The sequence below is a fragment of the Canis lupus genome, chromosome 3, assembly GCF_048164855.1.
Source record: "Canis lupus baileyi chromosome 3, mCanLup2.hap1, whole genome shotgun sequence".
Taxonomy (NCBI): Eukaryota; Metazoa; Chordata; class Mammalia; order Carnivora; family Canidae; genus Canis; species Canis lupus.
Genome location: NC_132840.1, coordinates 83,881,182 through 83,909,020, shown reverse-complemented (window position 1 = coordinate 83,909,020; position 27,839 = coordinate 83,881,182). Strand labels below are relative to the sequence as shown.

At 47.3% G+C, this 27,839-nt stretch overlaps 1 protein-coding gene and 1 long non-coding RNA gene across 2 annotated transcripts in view; one reads left to right on the top strand and one right to left on the bottom strand.

The window, feature by feature from the left end:
- BARX2 (BARX homeobox 2) overlaps positions 1-19,535 on the bottom strand; it is a 73,568-nt gene extending 54,033 nt beyond the window's left edge. The window contains exon 1 of the mRNA XM_072822696.1: positions 19,287-19,535. Coding sequence (XP_072678797.1) covers positions 19,287-19,473 — 187 coding nt within the window. The 5' untranslated portion in view covers positions 19,474-19,535. The remainder of the gene's footprint in view (positions 1-19,286) is intronic.
- An 800-nt stretch (positions 19,536-20,335) lies between these two features.
- On the top strand, positions 20,336-26,568 carry LOC140631237 (uncharacterized). Its single transcript, XR_012028871.1, has 3 exons — positions 20,336-20,736; positions 25,628-25,780; positions 26,351-26,568. It is a non-coding gene; the product is annotated as an uncharacterized lncRNA (long non-coding RNA).
- The last annotated feature ends 1,271 nt before the right edge of the window (positions 26,569-27,839 follow it).

Below are 27,839 nucleotides of genomic sequence, written 5' to 3'. Positions count from 1 at the left end.
TGGCCCGTGGCTATTTCAGGAAGGGGCCGAGGGAGCTGCGCAGGGCGCCGAGGGCAGCGACCGCAGGGCCGTGACCGCAGGGCCCGGGAGATTCCAGGACCAAGAGCCTCGGGCCCAGCCCCAAGGCAGCAGCTCGCGCCCTGAGCCGGGTCTAAGCCAACCGCCGCCGGAGGCCTCGCAAGGCTGCCGCCTCCTTAGGAGGGAAGGCGCTGGGCAGGATCGTGGCCCAGGATGGTGGCCGAGCTGAGGACGAGGTGGCCGTGCCAGGATTTGCTTCAAGCTCCTGTGCTCCTCCTCGGACACCCGGATGGCGTGTGAGCCGCAGGATCGCGAAAGACCGTCGGGGACAGACGGCGGGTCCCGGGCCCAGGGACCCCCTCTCCCGGGTGCACAGCGGCCAGGGGACTGGAAACCCCAGCCTCACCGTCACTGATGGCTTCACTGGCGATTTCACTTCTTAAACGATGCTGAATAAGTCAAGATGCACCAGAGCAAAAAGGAGGACGGCGATAAGACGTCGCTGGTTTCTAATTTGCAAGCGGAACTACAGGTTCATGTAGCTGTTCTAGAGAAGCCGGAGTTCAGAGGCACAGCAGGCCCCACTGTGATCTCGGTTAAGTAATTTAATTACTCTGGGCTTTGGTCCTCTTTCCACTCAAAAACAGCAGAGTAGACTATAAATTCCTTTTTTTTTTTAAAAAAAAAAAAAAAAGGATTTTACTCCCTGTGGGAAGCCTGATGTGGGACTCGATTCCAGGACCCCAGGATCACGCCCTGAGCTGAAGGCAGAAGAAGCTCAACTGTTGAGCACCCAGGAGTCTCTGGACTGTAGATTCTTAACCTGTTCTAAATCTGTGTGCCTTTGCCCAATTCTGCAGATAATTTCAAAAACTCTTAAGGACTACCTCTTTTAAGTTGAAAACTGTTCAAATCAAACATCTCTTTTCTAGTCTCCACATAAACAGGGCTGGGACGAAGGCCATCTCACCTCCCTAACTGCACTATTTGGTGTTCATTGCTCTGGATGGCAAAAGCTTATTTAATGTTTCATTTAGAGAAGAAAACACTTCACATTCTAGTTAAAATTATTGAGTATTTTCAACCACTAATTTTATTTGAATATATATAAAACCTCTACCGTAAAATTGGACAGACTTAATTTCCAGTGATTTTTTTTTCTTTTACAATAAATGCTTCAATTCGTTTAGAAAATCAACTATACAAGTCACTGTCAATTCTGGAATAAAGTCAACCAAAAAAGCAATTAAAAATAAATCCATTGAATATGCAGCCTATGTCCCCAAATTAAAAAAATCTACCTGTGCAAAAACTAGATATGACCAGTGTCATTAAACTATAAGACTATCTTTTTCATAAGAAAACTATTCAAGTGAGTCCTCTTGACCACTGGTTTTTAGAAAAGGCATTTAACACGAATGTTCACAGGAACAGTACCTCTGGGGGGCCTGGCTGGCTCAGTTGGTGGAGCATGTGACTCTTGATCTCAGGGTTGTGAGTTCGAGCACCACACTGGGTGTAGAGATGACTTAAAACTAAATCCTCCAAAAAAAAAAAAAAAGGCAACAATATCTCTCATGAGAACTAGACAAAACCCAAAAATCCATGGATAGAATGGATAAATATGTTATATTTATACACCAGATAGCATACAGCCATGAAAAGCTAAACAACCTGCAGCTACATGTAACACACACGAACCCCGGGGAAGGCAAGGCTACACGAGAACACAAGCCACCAAAAATACACACAGCACGCTTGCATATTATATCAAGTTCAAAAATGAACGAAGCTAAGCAATCTCTGATTTAGGGATACAAACATATGGTCAAACTACAGAGAAAAGCAGGGCATGAACAGGGAACTGAGATGCTGGTTACCCCTGGTGGAGGAAAAGAAGGGGGCAGTGCAGGGAGGGGCTCAGGGTAGCTGCAGAAGAAAGGTCCTCTCCTTCAACTGAGGGGCAGGTATACAGGTGTTCCCTGCACTGATATTCTTTTTTTTTTTTTTTTTAAGATTTTATTTATTTGAGAAAGAGAGACACTAACAGAGGGAACAGCAGAGGGAGAGGGAGAAGTGGGGAGCCCCACATGGGGCATGATCCCAGGACTCTGGGATCATGACCTGAGCTGAAGGCAGATGCTCAACCCACTGAGCCCCCCCAGTGTCCCTGCACTGTTAATCTTTATATCTGCACACACATTGTATAAACAGTTTCATCTACTTACATTTAAATTTTTCCAATAGTAACAATAAGATAAAATTTAGTTAAACTATATCCATCCTGGAACAGTACCTAAGGCAGTAAAGCATAAGGAGTCAAGTACTGAACTGCGTCCATCCTGAGCTCACCTTGCAAATACGGACACTAATAGATTCCCTAGGTCTTCAGCCATGGAAGAGTTATACCGTTCCTTGGGGGGAAATATGGCCTAATCATTCCACGGACAGTTGGACAGCCTGGAAATAAAGAACTAGGTAAGGAAAACCAAATAAGTCATAATAAAAGAAAATCAGAATAAAAAAAAATACTGCTTACGATCTATTCTGTACCCAGCACTGCTTTTAAAAATAAGAAATTCGGGGCATCTGGCTGGCTCGGTGGAGTAGATAACTCTTTTTTTAAAAAATATTTATTTATTTAAATAATCTCTACACCTAACATGAGGCTCAAACTCACAACCCTGACGTCAAAAGTTGCTCACTCCTCTGACTTGAGCAGCCAGGCACTCTGAGCATGTGACTCTTGGTCTCAGGGCTGTGAGTTCAGGCTGTAGAGATTACTCAAAAACAAAATCTTTTAAAAAAATTTTAAATGAAGGGCAGCCCAGGTGGCTCAGCGGTTTAGCGCCACCTTTGGTCCAGGGCAGGATCCTGGAGACCCGGGATCGAGTCCCACGTTGGGCTCCCTGCATGGAGCCTGCTTCTCCCTCTGCCTGTGTCTCTGCCTCTCTCTCTCTCTGTATCTCTAATAAATAAATACAAATCTTAAAAAAGAAAAAAACAAAACAAAAATTTTTAATGAAAAATAAATAAATAGGGGCACCTGGGTGGCTCAGAGGTTGAGCATCTGCCTTCAGTTCAGGGCATGATCCTGGGGGGTCCTGCGATCGAGTCCCACATCAGGCTCCCCGCAGGGGGCCTGCTTCTCCCTCTCCCCCCGTCTCTCCTGAATAAATAATTAAAATCTTTTTAAAAATAAATAAATAAGAAAAAATAAAAATAAGTTTTTCAAGAGTCTAAGCTCCAAATTAAGCAAGAGTTCCTTATATGTGACAAAGTTGAGATTTTTTTCTTCTGCTCCTCCACTTATATTTGATTGGTTTTTGTCACTCTCTATATTAGCGTTGCAGAAATCAGAGATAACCCCCTCAAGTAGTTAATCTCTATACCACCTAAAATGTGATTTCCTCTCCTCTGCGTACTGTGCCACCCAAGACAAGGTCTATCTCTCCCCTTCTGTTTCCTCATTTTTAAGTGCAAAGAATAATAGTCTCTCATAGGATTGTGGTAGGAATTAAATAAATTCATGTAAGGCATTCAGGGCAGTACCTGGTATACAGTAAGTATGAAATAAGGGTTTGCTGTTAAATTTATTTTGGTTTTTATATTTATTTCGGTTTTCATTGCGATTTTTGCCCTTTTGTCAAATTCATCTCCATTTGGAGTGAGAAATCAAGGTAGCATATACCACACATGCTTCTCTTTGAGGTCGAATTTTACCTACCAACATCAATGATTTCTTCCTTTTGAGTTAACGTACTCTCCAGTGCACACACCCCTCACCAAGTCCATTCTAGTGACGGGACAACATCTGAAGGATTCTCAGCTCAGTGGCTGGATAAACACAACAATGGGTAGGAAGAAGTTATCACAAGTCAGACTCATTTCACATGTCCCACTTCCCAATGGGCTTCATCAGCTCCCAGGCTGCCTGGGACACCAGAAGCCTCACCCTAACCCAAGTGCCTAAAAGAAAATAAGAGTGCATGGAGGCACCAGGAGAATCAAGCTTCGTCCTTCTTGAAAGGCCTGGTAGCCCCAGACCCTGAACAGTTGAAAATTCCAAAGGCACATACACATGTGCGTGCATTTCCACGGCAGAATGTGTGACCACAACCGAGTGCTCTATCCAGCCATGCAAACCCTCCCGGGTGGGGCTGTGCTGATGTAATTGTGTAACTTGTATTATTATTGCTATTATTTCCAGGGACAGACCAGAAGCTAAAGTCAAATAAGCATATCAAATGTCACCCAAACCTGAAACTGAAAAAGGTCATTAATTCTGACACTCCCAACCTCTTCTAACTTGTTACCCTCAGATTTCCTCGGGGAAAACTAGTTGAGGGTTGGGACAGCAAAGAGAAAAGTCTCCCAAATTCAGCTGAATACCAACCACTTTTTGGTCAATATTTTTAACCCCTCTCTCCGTGCAGAAAAATCTTGTGTTATGCCCAGAAAGGTTCAGAAATTCATCCTTAGTTCCAAGAGCCTTGTTTCCATTTAAGAGAGTCCCTGCAAAATTCCCCACTGAACTCCCACTTTCAAGGCCACACAGACATCACAGGATGACAACAGAACCCTGGTCTGTGATGAATCAAAGGAGGTATTCTGTGGCCTAGAATAACTAGGACGACGTCATCTGTTGTGGCTCTGAAATAACCTTATTACCCAACCAAGGAACCTGCCTGCAGTAGTCTAGTTCCAGGGCCTGCAGACTTGTCCTGTGAAGGGCCAGACCCTAAGTAGTTTAGGTTTCGTGGGCCACAATGTCTCTGCCGGAACCGCCCCCCTCTGCGGTTGCCCTACGAAAGCCACCAAACACGGTGTGGAAGCAACTCCCAACCAACCTCACGGACACCAGTATCTGGACCTCGTGCAATTTTCACGGGTCACAAAATATTATTCTTCTTTTGTTTTCTTTTCTTCCATTTACAAATGTAAACACCATGCTTAGCTCACAGCAGTAGAAAAACAGGTGGTAGGCCAGATTTGGCCGCCTCTGGTCTGGCTGTCTAGAAAAACTCAGTAGTGTACGTTCTTACCCTGAAACAGAGGCAGTGAAGAGCCCAAGAGAGGTTCTCTGACAGGATTTCCACTTTGAACTCGGCTCCCACGCGGCCTCCTTACATCAAGGACACGCGATTGCCTGCCTGGCGCTGCACGCATACGATTACTGTATTATCATATAATAATAGTGATCTTTTGTGACCCAGGATGATGAAATTCTTTAACACATCATTAATATATATGATAATTAGGCAACAAGTGCGGCTGGGTGGGCCACTGCCCAAGCAGAAGTCATCAGCTGTCAGTGATGAGGAACGCCTCTGGTAATAAGCAGGTACTCACAGGGCAATTTCCAAAATGAAATATTCCATTCTCGTTTTTAAATCTGTTTTCCTTCTGGGGACAGCACGTGCTGCACGGGTGTCGGAGGACCCAAGCTTCAGGCTTCAGGAGTATAACCTGTTTCCTGACCCCTGACTCTTCTTTCCCCACTTGCCGACATTCCTCCCCACACCCCGCCTCCCACCCCTCCCCTATTTCTACTTAATCCTCTCCTAGCGGGTTACAAACGCATTCACACTGCTCTGAATTCATAGTTTTAAGAGAATATTCTCAACAAGCTGCCAAAAATCCCTGTCTCAAACTTGAGTCCCATTCCAACAATGGTCCTGAGGAATTTAGGGAACCAGGTGAGTCCTCTCTATGCACATCAGTCCCACCCCCACGGTGGCCATGATGACACACCAACCCGTCCTATTCCCCCCTGCTTCCACTTGGCCCCCCCACCCACCACCGAACCTCGATGATGTCACTAGACATTGCTTGTAGGAATCAGCATTGTACATGGTGGGACAGAGGTACTGCCCTGTGCACTGGGCCTTCCTTCACACCATGGAAGAGGAGAACTCCTCATCAAGAGAATTTTTCTCGCCCTGTGGAGGGGATTCACCCATGAAAGTATTTCATTAGCAGATTTTGGACCTCCTAAGATACCAGTGCCTACCTGAGAAACAATTCCAGGGGAAGTCCACGCAAAACCCTTGTCCACGCAGCTCCTTCAGCACCACAGCCACCAGTACCACTTCGAATGCGACCTTAAACTAGCCCCATGAGCAATTTAAAAGCTGTAAAACAGGGGCTTTATTTGGAACTCCCTGTGAATCACAGACCCGATAATGTACTAGGACAACTGTTTCCCAACCTGCTACCTTTTCCACATCACCAATTTTAAAAGATCACAGCTGAAGTATTTTCCTCTCTCAGTACGCTGAAATAAGAGAAGAATATTCATATTCTCTTGTACAAGAAAAGACTATCCCTAACTGTACTCTTCAAAGAAGAAAAGAATTTAAACTTGTGGAGAAATTATGCCATTTTTCTGAAACAGTTCTTGGGATACACAGCTGGGTGATGAAACATTTCCTACGGGTAACTAATCCCGAGCTAACTCTCGTAAAAAAAATAAAGTAACAAAGCACATTTTGTGACGATGTCGTGTTGACCTGTTTGCACCGCTCATTTAGGAATTTACAAAATTCTGAATTCATATCATAAAACAGGAAAGTGGGGGAATCAAACATACCTATTCATGAAGACTTGAACTTGGCTCACAGACCACCCAGGTTGTGAGAGGCCTTCAGAGGCAGTTAGTGCAATGACATAACTCACAAGAATGCCCTGGAGTGAAGTGGTTTTTTTTTTTTTTTTTAAGGTATTTCATTTTTCTTGAGTTTAATTCATCAAGAATAGTGACCTTTCTCTAAAGGGCTGTGCTCCAGTCAACCAAGATGTGGTTATGATTATAAGATTATTATTTTTAATAGAAGCTATCAATTACTGAGTACTTACGTGCCAGGAACTATGCTAAGAGCTTTATGTGCATTATCTCATTTAACCTGCATGACTAACCCTATTAGGCAGATAATATTATCTTCCTTTTATAGATGAAGAAGTTGAGTGTCAGAGAGGTTAAGTGACTTGCCTAAGGTCAGACAAACAATAAAATGCACACAAACCCAGTACCATCTGAGGCAAAATCCATCCACTAGGATCATTCCATGAAACAGGTTCCTATATTTGAGTCGTGCCATTCAAATTACATCAATCTCACCATTAACCTGGTATCTACACTACAGTGGGTCCCAAACTTGACTTTGCATTATAAAAATTACAATCTCTTTCTAAAAACAGAGATTCCCAGAACCCACTCCAGCTCCACAACATATAATGTGGAAGCAGATCAGTCTCTTAACCTTTTAAATGATGCCAAACAAGTACACAGATTTTTTTCTCCCACTAAACTTAACAATATTTCTTTTTTTTTTTTAACTTAACAGTATTTCATGAAAAATATTCCAAGTCTTAACTCTCCAGGCAATTGGCTGCCATTTCGTCGTTAAGCATATTCTCTCTGGTTCACAATAATGGATGGATGGAGATGGATGGATGGATGGATGGATGGATGGATGGATGGGAACTCCATCCTTGACCCTCAGAGAAAAGCTTTATTTAGAGAACCACAGCTCATGGAAGCAGTGTGACCAAAGCAGCCTTAGGCCTGTCACACCAATAAGGACACTGACACCCAGGAGCAAGGAGATGGGTTCAGAATCACATGGCCAGGAGGCAGTAGGTCCACGATCTCACTTCCTCCAAGGACAGTGTACCCTTCTTAGAATTCGTCTAGAATCATGCAGAGACCCAAACTAACCACAGGAAAGGACTGACTGGCACATGCTAAGTGACTGTAAATATGTCCAAAGGACTTATTAACAGGTGCAAATTAAGTTCCTTCATGTTCATCGGACCCTGCTGGACACACAGTATGGACCCTCCACGGAAAGGGCCAGACTTGACTTCTAATTTGCATACTTTCATATGATTATACATTATACGGAGCTTTATACTGAAAGACACAGACCTGAGTTCCAACCTCAACTCTCCCACCTACTCACACGACCTTGTTGCCACTTCTTTGCCCGGGAGCAGTTTCCCTTTTCTCACCCAAAAAGCCGTGATCACAACCACTGTTTCCTTAACTTACATGCCTCACGTAGGCAAGCACCTGGGGTCGGCCACAGGTTTGCCATCTAAAATTATAGTTATGTTTCTTTTGCGGTTACCTAAAAAGTGAAATGCACTCTGCTTGCGCAGCTAATTGTTCCAAGTGCCAAGGCTCAATGTCCCAGTTTAAAAACAAAACAAAACAAAACCAGCCTCCATTAGAACGTTCCTTTATGCTGTGCTTTCTAAACTGAGGATTGAAAACATGCTTCCAAGATACACAGCTGTCTAACGTGCTAAGAGCAATAATGAGTTGCCATGATATCCAGGGATAACAAAATTAACAACATCCTCCAAAACAATCTCCTCTGGGGTGATTTACCAATTATTTCAATAAAATGTTCAGTCATGAGAAGAAAAGGACTTGGACTGGAAACGAAGTGAAATATATTCTCCTCTCTCTGTCCTTTGGTAAAACTTGCTAAGAAAAAATAAAAAACTGACCGTAAATTTTCTAAGTCCCCGCCTGTTTTCTCCCAAGTCGTTCCAAACAGAAGATCCAAGGTGGATCTATCAGATTTGTTGCCAGAGAACAGATTTCATGGGTTGCAAGAACAAGTCTTTCTGCATTTTATCTTACTTAGAGAGTTGCACGGCAGCTCTTTGGAACTTTTCTTCGTAATGTTTTCTCCACTCACAGCCTCCAGCCCAGCTAGCCCATTTTACGAGGAATAAGATTTCACTGAAAAGATCCAGAAGGTTGACTGAGCACGACAAAGCGAGAATTTCAGTCCGTCCGATTTCCTCCAGCCACTGTGTGCATCTACATGGGTCAGATGAATAGCAAACTTGCTCCTGCAACTCATGAGACTCTGTTCACTGGCAACAAATCTGACAGATCCACCGTCCCTTCAGTCATGTCCAATTTGGCCACAATCCTCTAGATGTGGTCATTAATTCCTGCTGACCGTGGCTGCCACTGCCGAGCACTGAACAAAGCTCTGTGACACCGGCTGCAGATGGTCTGGGTGGGACGCGGGCTTGGGATTTATTTGCTTTCTGTATGTACAGTTGACTTCTGAACAATATGGGGCTTGGGGTGTGCTCAAAAATCACTGTTCAACTTTTGACTCCCCCCACCCCAGAACTTAACTACCAACAGCCTGCAGCTGATCAGAAGCCTCCCCAATGACATAAATGGTTAACACATATTTTGCATTCTGCAAGCAAGCAGGCTAGGGGAAAGAAAATGTCACGAAGAAAATCATAAGGAAGAAAACAATACAGCTGGAGTGCTGAACTGTATTTATCCAAAAAAATTAAAAATCCCTGCATAAGTGGACCTGTGCAATTCAAACCTGTGCTGTTCCAGGCTCTGCTGTGCTCAGGCTGAGAGGGGTGGGCTAGGAGGGGAGCGCATTGGCCTGCTCTCCACTGCACAGTTTCACCCACACGGACGAGCACCTGCCCTCTAAAGGGATGCAGAAGGATAAAGCTCTCAAAGGCTACCTTTGGGTCAAAATGCCTTAAAGCATTATTTCTAAATTGGAACTATCTTCTTCAGCAAGAAGAGAAGGGTCTTTGGCTTATAAGATCGATTGAGCAGAGCATCTCCCACCACGATGTCATGGTAGAGGAACGCGGTCTAGGTTAACTTCTCCAAACCACAGGATGGCCCGTTATTGTCTATCTGTGGGATTTCCACGGCAACGGTGCTCATCCCTTCCTAACAAGCCCTGCTACCCCACATCGAAGTTTTCCCACAAAATCACGGGTCCAACACACAAGGGAGATCTCAGCCAGTTTCTATGTCAACACCAACATGACTCTTCTCGGCTAATAAGGGGCATTTTAACATTTGTAGATTCTTTCCTATTCCCAGCTGTCCCTAGACAATTTTTTTTTTTTAAGTTAAATTATCAATAGCAACGGATCGCAGGTCAAAAGCCAGGGGTGGTTTTTCATCTCAGCAAATATACACAAAAGCCAAGATGCAGTAAGAGCCAAATTGTGTGTTTAAAACATCACGAAAAGGGTAAAAACCTAATGACTCTTGTGTGCATGATTCCTGATGCAGATCTGGAGTAAACAAACACTTCACGGAGCAATCCCCTTCTCAGAGACCGTTTACTCATATGCCAAAGTATTACTTGAGGGAACAGCAGCTATGCTGGTGATAAATAGTGTCCCCATTGAGCCAGGGGGGTAAGTGAGATCCAAAAGCCAATTACAGCAGCTACCGTGGTTGTTTTAGAGAGGGTTGCACACATGCGTCTAATTATAAAGCGGTCCATTTCCCCACTGTGAGGCTGCATACAACAAGCCCCGCGTCCAAAAGCTTCTGTTTCGGGACAGAAGAGCCATCAAGGAGGCCACCAAACGTTCCACAAGATCAAGAGCTTTGTGACTCTGGATCTCCCATTACTATCATTTTTCGTTACATCATGAAAAATTTCAAAGATACAGAAAATTACAAAGAATAATGTCATGAACACCGATACACTCATGACCAAGTGCTGTTAAGTCTTAATGTCTTAAAGCCTCTTCTTTTCCTCTTATTACACAGGAAAATAAAAATCTGTGGGTAGCCCTCCTCATCCCATACCCTTGCCTCCCACAACAATATGCAATATTAGTTTGCATGTTTTCAAGCAGTATGTAAATAGTATCAGACTGTAAGTATCAGCCTAGAAATGTGTTTTTTTCTCCACCCTGTATTTCTGAAACTTATCCACAGATAAGTGGATACACACACGTAAAATATGGTTCTGGCTCATTCATTTGCTGCTTCATTCATTTTCATTACATAGAATTGCACTGCATGAACAGAGCACATGCAGTTGTATTCCTCTTCCTTCTGAAGGGTGGCTTGACTGTTTTAGATTTGTCACTACCTACCGCAAACAGCACAGACATGACCATTTTTTTTTTGGTAAGAGTTTATTTATTCATGAGAGACACAGAGAGAGGCAGAGACATAGGGAGAGGGAGAAGCAGGCTCCATGTGGGGAGCCTGATGCAGGACTCGATCCCAGGACCCCGGGGTCACACCCTGAGCCAAAGGCCAATGCTAAACCCCTGAACCACCCGGGCGTCCCAGAAATGACCATTCTTAAACGTGTGTCCCTTTGCACACATACGACGTCCTCCCAAGACGTCAACCCAGAGCCGGAGCTGCTGAGCTGCGCAGTAGGTGTGAGTCTGCAGCTTTCCTGGGTGTTGCCACATTGCCCTCCAAAGCAAATGTACCCAAAAAATATTCCCACCATCAGCGGATGAGAATGTCTATCGCTCTACATCGCTGTCATCAATCAATACTGTCAGATTCTTTCATTTTTGCCTATCTGATGGGTGTGAAATAGTATCTCATTTTAATTTGTGTTTTCCTGACTCCCAGGGAGGCAGGCCATGCCTTCATCTTTACTGCCTCAATACTCATTTCAATGAATTGCAAATTTCTCTACTTGCCTTCTTTCTTATTGCTTTGTAAGCAATCTTTATGTGTCCTGTGACTTTAGGAAAGTTACTTAATATCTTGGCTTCCCAGGTGTGGCAATAATAATACCTACCTCCATCCTACCTACCATCAGGGATGATCTCTGGCTGATGGTAAAGCACTTAGTCCAGTGCCTATTACGTAATAGGCACTCAAAAAAAAAAAATCACTCCTGTTACTGTTACGAATGTGAAGAAGGGTTAAGGGTATTTCTAGCATTTCTCCCAAGTTTGTAGCTGCCTTTGGGATAAATAAAGCAGGACTCAGGAGGAGTCTCAGCAACTCTCTTGGCCCAGGTTCTCCCCCACCACCGAAGACATAATATCGGGACCCCGCTGTTTGTAAGCTACCTCGAGGAAACTGTACAAAGACGATTCTCCTGGACATCGTGTAAACTAAACATCCATGTTATGCTTCCTTCAATCTGCAAGTGGCTGTAATCTCATCTGTGAAATGGCCATAATTCTGAATTTCAACCAAGGTTAAGTCACAGAGTGCAAACAACTCCGAGGAGACAGAAGTGGGTGGTAGAGGCCGGCAGGTAAACCAGTGTTAGGGACCAGCTGAGCCTTCCTGGGGTGGAAATAACAGCTACAGCCTCCTAAGGACCCACCAAGCCCAAGACCACTCCATTTTCCCACACATCATAAGCGATCCTTGAATTAAAAAAAAAAAAAAAAAAGGCAAAAAGAAAATCATCACATGGCTTATAAGATTTTAAAAAAAAAAAAATAATAATAATGACATTGACATCCCCGAGGTGACAGGCAATCCCATCTGACACACACTGTGGGAATGCTATCTAACCCCGATATACAGAAGAACATGTTCCTAAGGACATGCCGGTAAGCTAGAGGGATGCCACGTAAGCTTGTCTGCTTGGACTCTTAACATATTTAGTTTCGTGTGGAGATCCTCCCAGATTGGCTTCTATTCAGTCGTATCTTGACCTTGCCTTGGAGAAAGGCCATGTTCATCTTTATGAACTCTGCCAGTGGAGTCAGAAAGCATAGATCGCTGTGCTCCAGGCCTATCAAGTAGTCCTGACATCAGCTTCAACTGGTGACTGGCAGGGTCCCTTTTCAGATGTACTTGCACATCATCTAACGTTCAGAATTCTCTCCCTCCGGATTCAATTTCAACTGGCACTGAAGAAACCAGAGACTTTTCCTTTGCCACTGAAGAAGGAGGCCCTCTACCCCCCTATCTTCTCCAGGGCAATCATGTGTAAGAGTCAACTCTAGCCCAAACATAATTAGACCATCTTCTGATACCTATCTAGGAGCACTGCTTTCTTCCTTAAATGTGTGCCAAGTTTCCACTTTCAAGAAGTTAAATTGCCATATAAAATTGCCCTGGTGATGATGAGTAATTAGACACTGTAATGGAAAATTAACTGTGTTTTTATTTAGAGCATTAATTTTAACAAGACTTTTTTTTTTTCTAACTGCTATTAAGCCGCAATAAAAATAAATTAAATCCTCAGGGGTTGCGGAGGTTTTCTGGTAAAAGACAAACAAACAAAAACCTCTTCTTTCTGGAACCACGTATTTTGGTAATATCGCCAAGTTTGTGCAAGGCTCTGATCTGAACCCCGTTATGAATACGTCCCGATGGCAATTTTCATCCCGTCATCTGTGCTGTGGCGGAAGAAATAACCATTCCAATCTGAGAGGCCGCTGGAACAGAGGCAGGCACACAGGGCCTGTCGCAGGTGGGGAGCCTTCCCCCCGAATATCCCGCAGTGCCCTCCACTCTCCGTGTGCTGCACCCAGGGGAGCCCTCCGCGAGGAGGCTGGGAGAGTGGGGTTCGGCTCTGGGGCCACACGAAACACACCTGCTTGCTGCACAAGACGGCGTGTACAGCGGCATTCCCCAAGGAAGAATGTGGAAGGGGGCTGGAATCTGCCCATCTCATCCCAATCCCTGCGGCCCTCTCTGTTCCAGCCCTCTGGTCCTGCATTCCAGTTAAGAGGTCACCGACGGGTTCAGCCACAGGACCTGAGTGCCCTCCGCTCTGGAGCCGGCCCGAGGGGCCCGGGTGGCGGGGCGGGCGCCGCGACCCCCACCCAAGTTCACGGGCTTCCCACCAAGGAGGGACCCTCACGCAGATCGGGTGGCCTCCCTAGCTGTTCACCCCGGTTCCTCACGGACCTCAAAATAAGGTGCAAGTGACACCTACCAATGCTTCTGGCTTGACGTCTACTCAATCCTCCCCGGTGAACGCTGAATGCTGGGGCCTGGGATCCCTTGTTTTAAGGGGCTCCACGTGCATCTCAGTAAAATCGACCTTAGCCAGTTACTACCCGCAAAGTGACAAGAATTTGAGAAGCGCCTTTACTCTCGCCCGGGCAGCGCAGCTGAAGGACACCGGGCGACACGCGAGGCTCAGATCCAGTAGCCTGGGAGTTGCAGGGAAACCTGCTTTTTCCTTTTTCTCCTATTCCTTCCTTCTGGGGGATTTTTATGTATTTATTTTTCAGTTTAATGCCTCCTTACGATTTACACAACCTTTTATAATCCTTACAGCTTTTCCTATAGATCCATGGGATTTTTTTCAACCTAATAATCTTTTCACTTGGATCCCCGGCGTGGGTACAGCGAGCACCTCTATGCAGTCCACGCTCACCTCCCAAAGCACCTGCAATCCTGAGCCACAGCCCACAAGGACACGAGAGGCGGCCTTCGTAAGACAGGTACCAGGCCCCATTGGACGAGGTTGATGGGACAACGTGGCTGGCGATAACACCCCTTAGGTGGAGTTCAAACAGAAGATACCATCTGGTGAGCAGAAGTATTAAGTTGTCATGACGCCCCCCCCCCCCCAATCCCAACTCCGAACTGCCCAATACGTTCTAGAGAACAACAAAGAAGGGCTTGGCAGTGGTTGGACAGAGAAGTTTAGAGGAATTTTTAAAGTATCCCAACCATGAGTCAGGATTCAGAATAAACTTAAATGTCCTGAACTCGGTGCCATCACCAAGCAAGAATGAGTATCTGTTGAATGAAATTGTTGAATTAAATGATACTAAAGACTGTAGACACTTGGGGAGGCATTTTAACTTGCGGACTAAATTTCTTATCAGTTTCCCGTTGGTTAATAGGAACCCAGAACCGGAGAAGAAAGTGCTGATGAACTACAGTCACCACTTAAAAGGGACCCCTGGGGACCCCCTCAGCCCCTCTGTTTCACAAGGGAGTTATAAAATTTAAGGAGTAAATGAGACAACAACTGACAAGGCCAAAAGAGCTCAGCTCCAAATATATTGTGACCCCGGAGGAGTCCTGTACGCCGTGCATCTCTCGACTTATTCACCCTCAGAATGGGAACAGGAGAAGCACTTATGAAGGATCGCTAATAAAAGCCCATCTGCCTCTGGCAGCAATACAAATGCCTGTTGATAATGATCATTCTCCCGGACCCCAGTTTACATTTTTCCATTAACATTCCAGTCCCCGACCCTCAGGTTCCCAAGATCCCGTGGGCTTTGGTCTCAGACTGCGAGACCCTGCTGAGATTTGGGGAATCCCTGCTGCCAACTCCATGAAGCAATAGCTGGCTGCCTACCTCCCAAAGAAGTCATTACACACGTCCCCACCTCATTTCATTTTTCACTGGGATGCCACCCAATCTTGGTGATAAAAATGAACCCAAGACACCACCCCAAAGAACGTGTTTCTCTTGGACCCACCAAAGGATAAAATGTTCTCAGCACCACCTCTTAAACACTCTTCCCCAAATGCCCCTTTTAATTGGCTGGTTGACTGTCCCTTGGGTGTGACTGCACGGATTTATCCCGGGTGTGTAACCAAGTTGGAAAAGCCTTGCTGATTTGCGAGTACCCTAACAAGAAGGACGGCAAGTGTATAGCGTGGACTGAAACTGCGTTTAAGCAACGATGTGACCCTAGCGCTTCACCAAAAAAAAAAAAAAAAAAAGTACATTCTGCTTGGGGAGATGGGTCTGTGATCTCTGCGACCCCTTGCAGCTCTGTACCTCCACCGATGGTTCTAGAAGACTGGCCACTGAAGATCACTGGGAGATCCCAGAGAACCGTTCCACCAGACCAGGAGAAAGAAATTCGCCTCTAGGTTTCAGTGGATCAATTAAAAGCCATGTGCTGGTCACAGGCTATAAAATGTCCAAATATCTGCATTCACCTCCCTCCCCTCCTCCACATTCCCCGGCCAAAACACGCATGTGCAAGTCTAGGGTAATTCTAGGTTATAAGTATAAATAACTGTAATAAAATTGTAAGTCCTGAGCACAGTAGGTTGGCTGGTCACCATCCTCAAGAAAACTCTTAGGATCAATTGTTCTATCCTCGTTTTTTGTGAAGCAGGCTATTCATCTTTTCCAAACTCTGCTTGGTTTCTAAAGATGGAACTGAAAGGAGAGCCTTCAGAAATGACTCTGCCGGTGTATCTGCACCGTACTCCGTCCCGAGAAGCCAGACTTCTTCATGCGACTCTTCCACCGAGAAACACTAATCACGACCAGAAAAATGAAATCATGCACTCGGGAGTTAAATCGGATTTAAGATAGTCTAAATTGCACCTCACTTTTGGCCTCTAATCACTGTCAGTGTTCTAAGGTTGATGAGAGACTGTTAACTGATTTCTAAATGGCAATATATTTCCATTCTAAATGGGGAGGACTATTACCAGATTTTAAAATAAAACTGTGTTACATGCTAAGTAAATTCTATACATATTTCACACCTCATCAGTGGTCCGAGTGACAAGTTTTTTTTTCAAATGGAGGCTCTCTTTGGGCTGGATTTTTTAAATTTTATTTTCAATCTAATGACAAATGTTCCTTCAGTTTGGCTTCAAAGACTAGGATTCCCTTTCTCGCTGTCTACTGTTTCCCAAGCGCACCTCTTGGGAAACTTAAATAAATTTAGAGACAGCCTTCTAAGCCTAAAATGACTGCATTTGTAATAAGAAAGGGCCTGTTATTAAAATAAAAAAAAAAAAAAAGAAAGGGCCTGTTAAAACAAATAATTTTTTTTGAAGGTGAGTATTCCATCAAGGTTAGAGTGTCTAATAATAAATTACCGTCAGGTGATGGTCTGCCAAATGAAAAATGTTTCCATTTCTCAGTTTACTTGAATACATGCTCTTCCCTCTGAGGAGATTCAGTACCATAAACTGACATTTGGGTCACTAAAGCTAAACACTGTGGACTGCTTAATTATATAGAGGCTTTTTAAATGCTGTGGCTCTATATCCACCCCAATTTTATATACTTATTATGCAAGGTCGTAACTTTTTTAAAAAAATCTTATTTCATTATTTTACCTGGCAAAGTTCACTTCTGGTAGTTAAATTTTAAAAAGAGCAGACGGAAGGATGAGAGAAAGTTTAGTAATTTTAATTCCAATGTATGCCTTTCACTTGATTTGAAATTTTTATACATCAGTTCTACCAAAAGTGCTAAATATTTATCCCTATCCAGAAAAAATATATATATATATATACATATATACAAAAAAACTCCACACACAAAAAAGATATATATGTATACATAAAAACACACATACAGTGAATTGAATGTAGAATGCCAGCAACTTAATGCCATTTTTTAATTAATATAAAAGATTAAGTTTATCCAGTCTAAGATTTTTTGATCTTGAACATAACTGTTAAAAACAGCAAAAATGCTTTGAAAGTGTGGTATTTGCAAAACCCTTGAGAAGTCACTAATGGGATTCCCATGATCTAATACATGTAAGGCTTTAACTGTAATCGTAAACCCACTAAAGGCTTACGACCTGAAAGTATGGACTATTGTAGCCAGTTTTTATGGGTTTAATTCCGCTGGCAAATCCCAGTTTCTATATTTTAAATCTCAACTAGCACAAAATCACGACTTTTTCCAAAGAACATTCTAAAGAAAGTAAACACCGGAATGACAGGGCAAGAAAATCATTACCAACAACCACCCTTTCACCCAAACCATCAGTGAACTTCAAAAGCACAAGACCGAGCAAAACTTTTAGTTCGTGATACACGTGCAATTCACCCTTAACATTCTCAAAACTACATATGAATCATCTTATTTTCCTCTGACTTATTTCCCATACAAGATTCAGTGAAACAGAACTTACTCAGCCCCTATTGATGACTGGATCACTGTTTTCTGGGGTTATTTATTACTTTTTTTCTTTTTTTAGTATGTTTTTACTATGATCCAAATTGTATAACTGCTAAAAGCCAGGAAAATCTGCCTTCAGGTCAACGCATAGCACAAAGGCCCTACAAATTTTGCTCGCCCTGCGCTATACCTGGGTGCTCCGAATCGTTCTATTTTGTCCGAGGGTCCTGCAGGAATGCAATGTACTTAGCAGGGTACATTGCAATTTGTGATTAAATCTTCTTCCCCCCGTCAAGAGGTTTGAGTTATCATACCAAATGATGACTTATGCTCAATACAAGACTCAGCCTACCTCCCCTATCCCATATATGTGCAAACTATTCGTTCAAGGGTTTATACATGCAAGGCCAGCACACAAATGCAAAAATATAAATATTAAGGATATCTACCTTATTTCTAAAGTGTCTTATTTGTTCCTCGCCTTATATAGTTCTTGATTCTTAAAATTCAATATTGCAAATCTTGTGATGGGCTGAATCAGGCCTAATTCCACTTTACAGATAAAATTTAATTTACAAAGACATAACTGAATATTGTATTTAATTTGTAAGCAAATACATGTGGAAACAACTTGGTTTCGAAAGAACTTTGCTGTATTTACATATTCACTGATTATTATTCACTGATTGTTCCACGGACAACCTCAAACCAAAAGAAAATAGAGGATTCCAAGCACTGTGCACCAGAAGCTTCTGGCTGAAAGCTTCCAAAAAATATCTTTTAAAAAAAAAACACTGCTAGCTCTTCACTCTACTTTTTCAACCTAAGTTGTAACAAAATTATTTATTTCAGGGCACGCGTGCAACAAACATAACCTCAAAGTTTCTTTTAGTTGGGAAATACTGAATTTTTACCTTTAGTTGAAAGCACTGCTGATAACTTATTTTTGATAAAAATTGCTTCAACTTTTTTTTTCTTTTTCTTTCCTATACCTGCTTTTCAATAGCCTAAATCCTTCCAAAGCCAGGGCACTTTGAAACTTGGAGCTTCTCTTAACACACTCAAAGCTTAAAAAATAAAAAATAAAAAAACCTCTGGATTTACTTTCCACATAAACCTAGGACTTTCTCAGTGTGTTTATTAAATGTTGATCTTTCCCCAGCCGTCTTCTTCGGCCCTCGCGGATAGAGAAAACCAGACGGGAAGAATGTTTTTATTGTTGTAACTGTTGTTTTTTCAGCCACTTAAAACAAAAGGGGGTGACCTCCTCTGCCTCGCACCGCAAGGCGACGGATTCCAGAGCTGCCGCCCCAGAGGAACAGAGCCTTTCAAGTAAAAAGTTCAATGATTTCGGGATTCGGTCGAGAGCCTGGGGGATACGACCGAGGGGCCTGCAGGCTCCCCAGAGGGGGCAAGGCCAGGTCGGACGCGCCGGCTCGAGGGGAGCTGCACCCCCGCTTTCTGCAACCGCGAGCTGGGCGCTGAACCGGGGCAAGTGTTGCAACTTTCTGCGCGGAAACCGGGGCTGCGCAGGGGAGCGGGAGCGCCCCCGGGGTCCCCGCCGCCGCCTCCAGTGCCCCGGCCCCGGGGAGGGAGCCCCGCGCCCCGCTGACCCCCCCCCAGCCTCTCCCCTCCCCGCACCCCGACGGCGCGTCTCACCGGTGCAGGAATGCAGGGGCTTGGGGCGCACGACCAGCGACGGGCACACGGAGTAGAGGGAAAGTTTCTCGAAGTAGTCGCAGGTCTCCTTGGAGAGGATCTCGTCGATCATGAAGGTCTTGTAGCGCCGCCTGGCTGCTTTGAGCTGGCCGGGCGAGCTGAGCCGCAGCTCGGCGTGGCAGTGCATGGTGAGCGGGCGGCGCGGCGGCCGGGGCCTGACCCGCTCGTGGGCCGCGCGCGGGGGCAGGGCCGGGCTCCGAGGCGCGCGGAGGGGAGCGGGCACCGGGCGCGCCGGCCGCGCGTCTACACCCACCCGCGGGCCAGCATCCCCGCGGAGCCCTTCGGGGCCAGCGCAGCTGTCACTCGGCGCGCGCTTCCCGCGGGGCCCGGCCGAGCCGCGCCGAGGGGCGGCGGCGCCCACCCGCCCGTGCCAGCGGCCGCCGACCTGCGCGCCTCGCGCCCGCCTCGCCCGCCTCCCGCCTCGCCGCGTCTCGCGCTCCTCTGCCAGCCTCTCTATTTTAAGACGCTCGCTTCGGCTCTCCTCCCCGCCCCCCTCCCGGGACGCGCTCCAGGTGTGTGCGCCCAGGGTGCGCGCTCGGGGGTGCGCGCCGTGCGGGGAGCGCGCGCCGCCCCCGCCGCTCCCCCGGGACGCGACCCCGCGCACCTCCCGGCGGGGCCGCGCCCGCAGCCCGCGGGGCAGGCGCGGCCGGGTCGCCGCTGGAAAGAAGCCGCGTCCGTGCCCAGGCGCCCCGAGGACCCGTGCGTCTCCGCCCCCCGCCCCCCGCGCCCTCCCCGGCTTTGCCGACGACCCGCGCGGCCTCCCCCGGACCCACTGCGCTCCCGGCCCGCGCGGAGCCGCACACTTGCCCGCGCCGCGCCCCCCGCGGGACCCCGAGCCCTCGATGCCCCCTGCCCTGACCGTTATCCCAATAATAAATTGTAAAACTGAAAAACTAAGCCCCCCAGAGCGTGCGTCCTCTGTTGTGTGTGCGTGTGTTTTTGGGGTTTTTTTTTGTTTTTTAGGTTCTAACGTGTAGAAGCCGTTTTCGCCGCGCAAGGACCGGCGAGCGCAGCGGGTCACCCCGCTGGAGGAGTCCCGCCGACTCCCGGCTTCCCGGGGCCGCGCCCGCGCTCGGGGTTCGGGAGCCGCGAGGACGCGTACTTGGTGGGGGCCGTGCCCTCTTCCTCCTGCGCTCCCCCAACCTGCGGGCCTGTTGCAGTCAGTATCCCTACGGACTTGTGTGTTCCGTTGGAATTTTTTTCTTTTTCTTAAGATTTTATTTATTTATTCATGAGAGAGGCAGAGACACAGGCAGGGGGAGAAGCAGGCTCCGTGCAGGGAGCCCGACGTGGGATTCGATCCCGGGTCTCCAGGATCGCGCCCTGGGCGCCCTGGGCTGAAGGCGGGCGCTAAGCCGCTGAGCACCCGGGCTGCCCTCCCTTGGAATTGGTGAGCGCGGGGCCCCCCACCCAGTCCCCTGCCTCCCCGCCCGGCGGCCCCGGTCTCCCACGACTTTGTCTCCCAAGTGCTGTGCGCGGGGCAGGCAGGGAGGCAAACGCTGGCGAGGAGGGAGCCGGAGCGTCGGGACGACAGTGGGGCCGCTGGCGTCCGGCTGGGAACCTGGAGGCGGAGGCAGGAGGCCGCGCGGCCCTGGGCGGGGGTGGTTGCAGCCGGACGGAAGGGACGCACCTGGAGGACTGATAAGGGGGCGCTTGGAGAAAGCGGAGCAATAAGCCGAGTTAGAGCCCAGTATCAGCCGTGGCTCGCGGTGCGACTTTGCGGATCTCCCTCCGCGACGCGTCCACGTGTGCCGGGGCGCCTGCTCCTCCCTTGCTCTCCATTTACAGTTGTTTTCGTTCATTCTCCGTCCCCCGCCCCCAAAGCGGGCGGGCCCGGGGCCCGCTAAGACTGCGGCCAGGTGTCCGGCGCGCCCCAGGCCGGGTGACCAGCCGCCCCGCCGCCGGGTGCGGCCCCCAGGGGTCTCCAGGGCGCGGGCGCGGCGGGGACCTGCTGCGCCACGAGCCGGGCACCGGCCCCAGGGGCGCGCGGCGCTTTGCGCGGAGAGTCGGGGGCTGGAGGGGCGGAGAAGCGGGGTGCTCGGGCTCGGGACCCATCCAGAGCCCGCGGCGAGGGGCGATGCCCGCGAGGCGCTGCCCCCCCCCCCCGCGTGGACTGGGTCGGGTCCCGCAGGGCGCTCCCGGGCCCGGCCTCCGCCCGCCCTTTGCCGCTGCCCGCTTCTGCTTCCTTCCAGGCCTCCCTCCCGGGTGCCTGGGGCTCCCGGGGCGCCTGACCCCGCGCGTCCCTTCCCCTCGCCCTGCGACCCCCGCTCCTGCCCGCGCTCCCGCCTCCCCTCCGCCTGCGACCTGCCCCTTCTCTCTTCTCCTCTTCGCTCCATCTTCCAACTCAGCTTCCCTCCTCCTCCCCGCCCTCCTCTTCCCTCCCTCGCCCCTTCTCCTCTTCCTCTCCTCCTTGCCTCCCTCCACACTCGGAGCCGAGGCGCGCCCGCGTGTCCCTGCGCCCCGGCGCCGCCACCGGGAGGGAGGCCGCGGGCCGCGCGGCGGGGCAGCGCCGAGAGCCCGGTCACCTGCCGGCCCGCGGCTCCCCGCTCGCTCGGGCGCTCGGCCCGGGCCTGGGCTGGCCCACACGCTCCCTCCCTCCCGGGGAGACCGACTGTCCTTTGATTTGAAATCGGCAGTGTTTTAAAGAGCTGAGCAATTTCGATTCAACTCCTGGGATTTTCCACCTTTTCCAGTTTTCTCAGAGGGGGCCTGAGGGCACACGCCCCAGGTGTCGCGGAGAGAGAGATCCCAGATCTGGAGTCTGGAGCTTTGAGCCCTCTGTCGCTTATAATCAAAGCTGAGCCTCATTTTTTTTTTTCATTGATGAGTGCTCCTCCTAATACCTAACTACTTCACGAGGCTGGCCTTTTCGTAATCCATGCCTCTACACAAGCTGTTCCCCGCGTGGGAATGCCCTCCACAGCCCAATCCCTCCCTCCCTCCCAGCCTGAAAAGCTGGTTCCAGACCCATCTCAAATGTCACCTCTGCTCAGAAAGGTTGCCCCCTCCCCAAGGCTGCTGATTCCTACCTCTGCCCAGTGGTTCCTTTACTCCACTAACTTTTGCAAGTTTATTTCACCCGCGGGACAATGAGCTCCTGGTGTGTTCTGGAGCATAGCACCGGGCACATAGTAGGTTCTCAGTAAGTGTGTCTTAAATAAATCAATGCATGAGGGGCACCTGCTCGGAGGCAGTCCCTGAAGTGTTGGACTCTTGGTTTCGGCTCAGATCATGATCTCAGGGGTGAGATCCAGCCTGGAGTGGGCTCAGGTCCCAGTCCTCTCGAGACTCTCTCTCCCTCTGCCCTTCCTCCCTCTAAAATAAATAAATAAACAAACAGATAAATAGAATCTTTTTTAAAAATGAATGCGTGAAAGCTGAGCTCATTCCACGTGTGTAAAAGATCCAAGCACCAAGCACATGATGGGACTTCAAATCTTAATTTCTTGCACTGAATCTGTCTTTCTCCTCAAATGAGTTTTTGCCACTCTCTTGATATTTTTGGTTTCTAGCAATGGCAACTCGCCCAATTCCCATTTTGCTCCCATTTCTCTCTTTTCACTCGCTCCCTCCTTCCCTCAGACTGTAAAGGGCTTCTGTGGGAGGAAGCACACCCCGGCTGTCAATCACAAAGTGGGGCTTTGGTCAGGAATAGTCAGGGGTTTAGTTTCCAACATTAATGAAGTGGCTGGAACAGCAAACATCTGCCAAAGAGATTCAAACCTTTTCCAGCTGCTGGAGACCCACAGACACTTCCCAGCCTCTGGTGACGGCACCCAGGCAGTGTCTGCCCCCGGTGCCCAGCCAGGGGAACACACACGGAGCGGAACAGGCCTGTCTGCGCTGGGGCACACTTGGGCAGTCACAGAAGGGGAGAGCAATTCATACCCTCCAAGAGGCTCCAGGAAATCAGCCTCCCTCCCCCGTTCCATCTGGCACCTGATTCCGGGGACAGAGCCCAGCCAGAAAGAAGGGGAGAAGGACATCTTTGCAATCTCAGGTGGCCTCTGACAGTCAGAAACCAAGGAATCCCTCTTTTCTACTTCAGCTCATACCTAGTATCTCCACTCAACTAGAGCTCATAAAAATGGGGTCTTTAAAAAAATGTATGTATGTATGTATGTATGTATGTATGTATGTATTTCGGTGGGGTGGGGGGAATGGGCATAAGAGATGGAGATCCAGAATCTCAAGCAGACTCCATGCTGAGCTGAGCTTGGAGCCCCATATGGGGCACGGTGTCCAACCCCGGGGTGCAGAACCTGATGCGGAGCTCTGTTTCATGACCTGAACTGAAACCAGGAGTCCCAAGCTTAACCAACTGAGCCACCCAGACGTCCATAAACCAAAATGGCTTTTAAAACTCCTAGAGCTTAAAAAAAAAAAAAAAAAAAAAAAAAACCTCCTAGAGCTTGAGGGCACCTGGGGGGCTCAATGGTTGAACATCTGCCTTCAGTTCAGGGTGTGATCCCAGAGTCCTGGGATTGAGTCCCACATCAGGGAGCCTGTTTCTCCCTCTGCCTGTGTCTCTGCCTCTCTCACTGGGTCTCTCATAAATAAATAAAATCTTAAGAAATAAAAAAAATTTTTTTTCATTTTAAAAACACTAAAGTCCTAGGGCAACATTTAAATTGCATGTAGGCTCTAACCCTCGGTGACCTCAGCTTTAGTTTAGTTTATTCCTTCTACAATCTCCGGCTATGTGTGGATGCAGATATTCCGAAGCAGCCCTGCCAAGTACGTTCCCAACCATCTTTGCTCCAAAGAGGAGAAAGGGACAAAAGAACTTTTTCTATTCTAGTAAAGTGTATTTAATGACTTGTATTTCAGTTGCTACGTTTTGAAATAGTTTCAGACATGTAAAAGCAATGTAGGGAAAGCACTGTAAGTTAATATTCCCCCGGGCCCCAGGACCATGCCCACACTGCTGTCTGTGGAGCCCAGCAGGGCAGCCTTGCAACAGCAAGAAGTCAAAGGGGGTGGACAAGGAGGCTAGCTTATTTGTAATGATGATATTAATTTACAAAAACTGTTCTCTTGGAGTGTAAAGCATCTTTTTAAGGGAGGGCACAAATGTAATCCACTTGACAAATGGGTTTGCGAAGGTCTAAGTCCTTCTGTCCTTTCTCAAAACATCCTTCTGGAGGGAAAGCTTAAACTGGGGGAAAAAAAAAAAAGCAAATCAACAAAGACAATAGCTGGCCGTCCAGCACTGAACATTTATATGCAGAGGGGAAATGCCATTAATCAACCAAATGTTTCCAAAAATTTGAGAAGTTTGGTACACAGATTAAAATCATTTGTTTTGCTCATCCAGTCCCTCTGTTACTGGTGTCATCCTTGACCTTGAACAGCCCTATTTCTGCCAACAGCCTGTGCACCTCGATTCTCTCAGCTGACGGACATAGCCAGGAAAATAAAATGTCACCTCTCCCGTCGTCGTCATGATGCGGTGAATAGAAACACGGAAGTTTAGAGCATCCCTGGCTTTGACATTTTTAACCCTTCACTAAGGGGGAAGCTACAAGCAGAGAGAAAAGGAGCTTCTCAATGCGCAGGGGAGCAGTGCTCTGGCCATGGGGGGGTCAGCAGAAGGAACCCCTGGGCTAGGCCAGTCGGGGTGCCGTCCCCACCCAGTCACTTGGTCACTCCCCTGACCTCTGGTCTCCAACAGCCACGTGTGGGTGATGACAGCCAACTGCGAGGTCTGCTGGAGGCTTCCACGGATGAGCGTGAGTGCCAGGCTCTCGCTTCCGCAACCCCAGTCCCCCCACCACCTTGACCTTCAGTTCAGTAAAAGCAGCAACTGGCTCCCAAAACCCATCACAAAATAAAACTGCAGTTCCAGAAAGCGTCAGGGCCTTTGCTGTCTCACATGCAACTGGGGTTGGTTCGGGCTCCACGTTCAAAAGCTGAGATCAAGCGAGAAATACAGAGCGGAGGAGGTGCCGGAGCCGGTGACTACTGTGAACCACAAAGGAGATGGCCTGGCCACCAAGAGTCCCCAAGTGCTGCTTAACATCTGGCGCCTCCCGCCACAGCCCCAGCACATCTGCAGGAGTCAATCATTCTCCCCCGCACATCACAAGACGCTGGCTCGGTTACACTTGTTACTTGGCGGGGTGGGGAGGGGGTCTGCTTAAATAAATAAGTAAATACCATGATCCCGCAACCACTGGGTGACATCTCATTCAAATCATCTTGTCAAATATTTTCCTCTCTGTTTTACCTTAGGAGGACCTCAGCAGGGTCTCTCATGACTTGTCATCTTCCTCTCGCAGGGGCCAGTCTGCAGGCCGGAGAGGCAGGATTCTGGGGAACCAGCACGGAGCAGGTGGGCACTCGTGTCGCCTGTTAGCACAGACAGGAGGCCCCTGTGTCAGCGGGCACAGGGAGAGGCTTGGCCGGCCAGTCAGCCTTCTGGACACAGGAAGGTAAAACAACAGCCCTGAGAGCCTCGGATGGTTGCGGAACTCCGCCGGCGTGATTGCCATTAGCTGGGACAGAACAGCATTTACTAAGAACACGGGGTGCAGGGTGCCCAACAGGGAACGTGATGTTCTCTGCTCCCTGGATTCGTAAGAAGGAGATTGTAGAAAACCTGCACCCAGGCGCTAAGCACCTACCTAGATCTAAGCGAAAGGGTGGCCTCCGCACACCTGCCTGGGTGCACAGGCTGCAAACTATTTTTTTTTTTAAGAGGGATTGAAGAGATGGGTGGGCAAGAGGAATTTTTAAAAAGGATTTGTTAAATAAATAAACAAATAAATAAATAAATACATAAATAAATTTTAAAAAAAATAAAAAGGATTTGTTGGCTAAACAAATTCAAAAGAAAGCCTTCAGGAGAAGGGAAATGGAGTCAAGTGGCCCAGCCAGTTGCAGGATCCTTCTGTCCTGGGCTCAGCCTCGGTTGGCAGGCTTTCGTGCACAGAAAGGCATATAGACAGTTTCCTCTTCTTTTTTAATCTATCCCCACCTTTCTTCTTTTTTCTTTTCAACAGATTTATTTAAGAGAGAGCACGCACGCACAAGCCGGGCAAGAGGCAGAGGAGAGGGAAAGAAATCCTTAAGCAGACTCCATGCTGAGCGCAGAGCCCAACGTGGGGCTCGATCCCAGGACCCCAGATCATGACCTGAGTGGAAACCAAGAGTCTGACGCTCAACTAACTGAGCCACCCAGGAGAATTTCCTTTTCTAATAAATAAACTCTAATTTGAAATATTTCTTGCGACGGTTGGCTTTCAAGAGAAAATTGACCCCTGTGAGCTATTCACAGAGAATACTTTTATTATCAGTAGAGATTACAGCACAGCAAAATGTGCTCAAGCAAAATCATAATAAATAATAAAAATAAGACTCTTCAATAAATTATCACACAAAAAACAATGTGGAAAGTTCTGGTATTCAACACTCTCATCTAAAACGCCCAGAAACTAGGAAAAAAGCAAACATCACGGTTTGTTTGTTTGTTTGTTTGTTTAGATAATCTGAGTCAAATGAAATTTTGCTTCCAATTTTTTTTCATCCGGAGACTTTAATGCAGAGAAATATTTCATTTCCCTTCAAGGACACAGCTCAAGGACAATCTCGATAGATCTCTAATGCTTTTCCTTGCTTATTTTCAAAAGTTACAGGGATGCTCAGAGTTCCATAGGCTGTAAATTACCGAAGTATATGAATGAGGTGGTGCCAATCTCTGTGCATTTCAATTACATAAGCGCCTGCCTTTTAAAAGGGGATTTGAAGGCATCACAGCACAGAGAATCCCCGATACTATTGCCAATCCACATCCTGATACGTTTACTTAAGTCAATTATTGAGCCTCTTAGATTATGTCTACATAAGCTGCCAAAACATCTGGTCATTTCAATCAGTTCAATAAAAGGTTCTGCCAAGGAAGGGGAAAAAAAAATTAGTCAAATTAGTCCTTTGTAGGCAGAACACTGGATTGTTTTCTCAGGGAAGACAGTAAGGGGATACAGCTCAAAAGGTTTTGGTTTCCTCTTCTGAAACCAGAATACGGTCCATAGTTCCTGAAGGAGGTTGTGATTTTTATCAAGTTAAGGTCTGGGAGGTGTCCTGATAGAATTTCAGGCCAGAATGTTATGGGTCTGAAGATGACTTAGCCACGTTTCTGAGACAATTCTGTGCTCATTTGAATTCAATGTTCTCAAGGTTGGGACCACGCCAGAATGAGGGCAGACTGGCGCAGGCGAAATGTTGAGAAATAAAAGTAGCAAAACTAGAAATCACAGAATAGCGTTTACTCCCCCCTGAAACCTACCAGCGTCCCTGTGAGTACGGGACCCCACTTTGAGGAAGTCTGACACATGATTTGAATGACCACGTGTAGGTGCGTATAGCTTTTCATCTAAACCACCGTTGCACAGAGTGTTTCTCTAGAAAGTAGAAATAATGCACTTCTTTTATTTCTTCAGATTCTTACATGATATCTTCAATGGACGTTTGGAATTTTGAATCATTATCTTT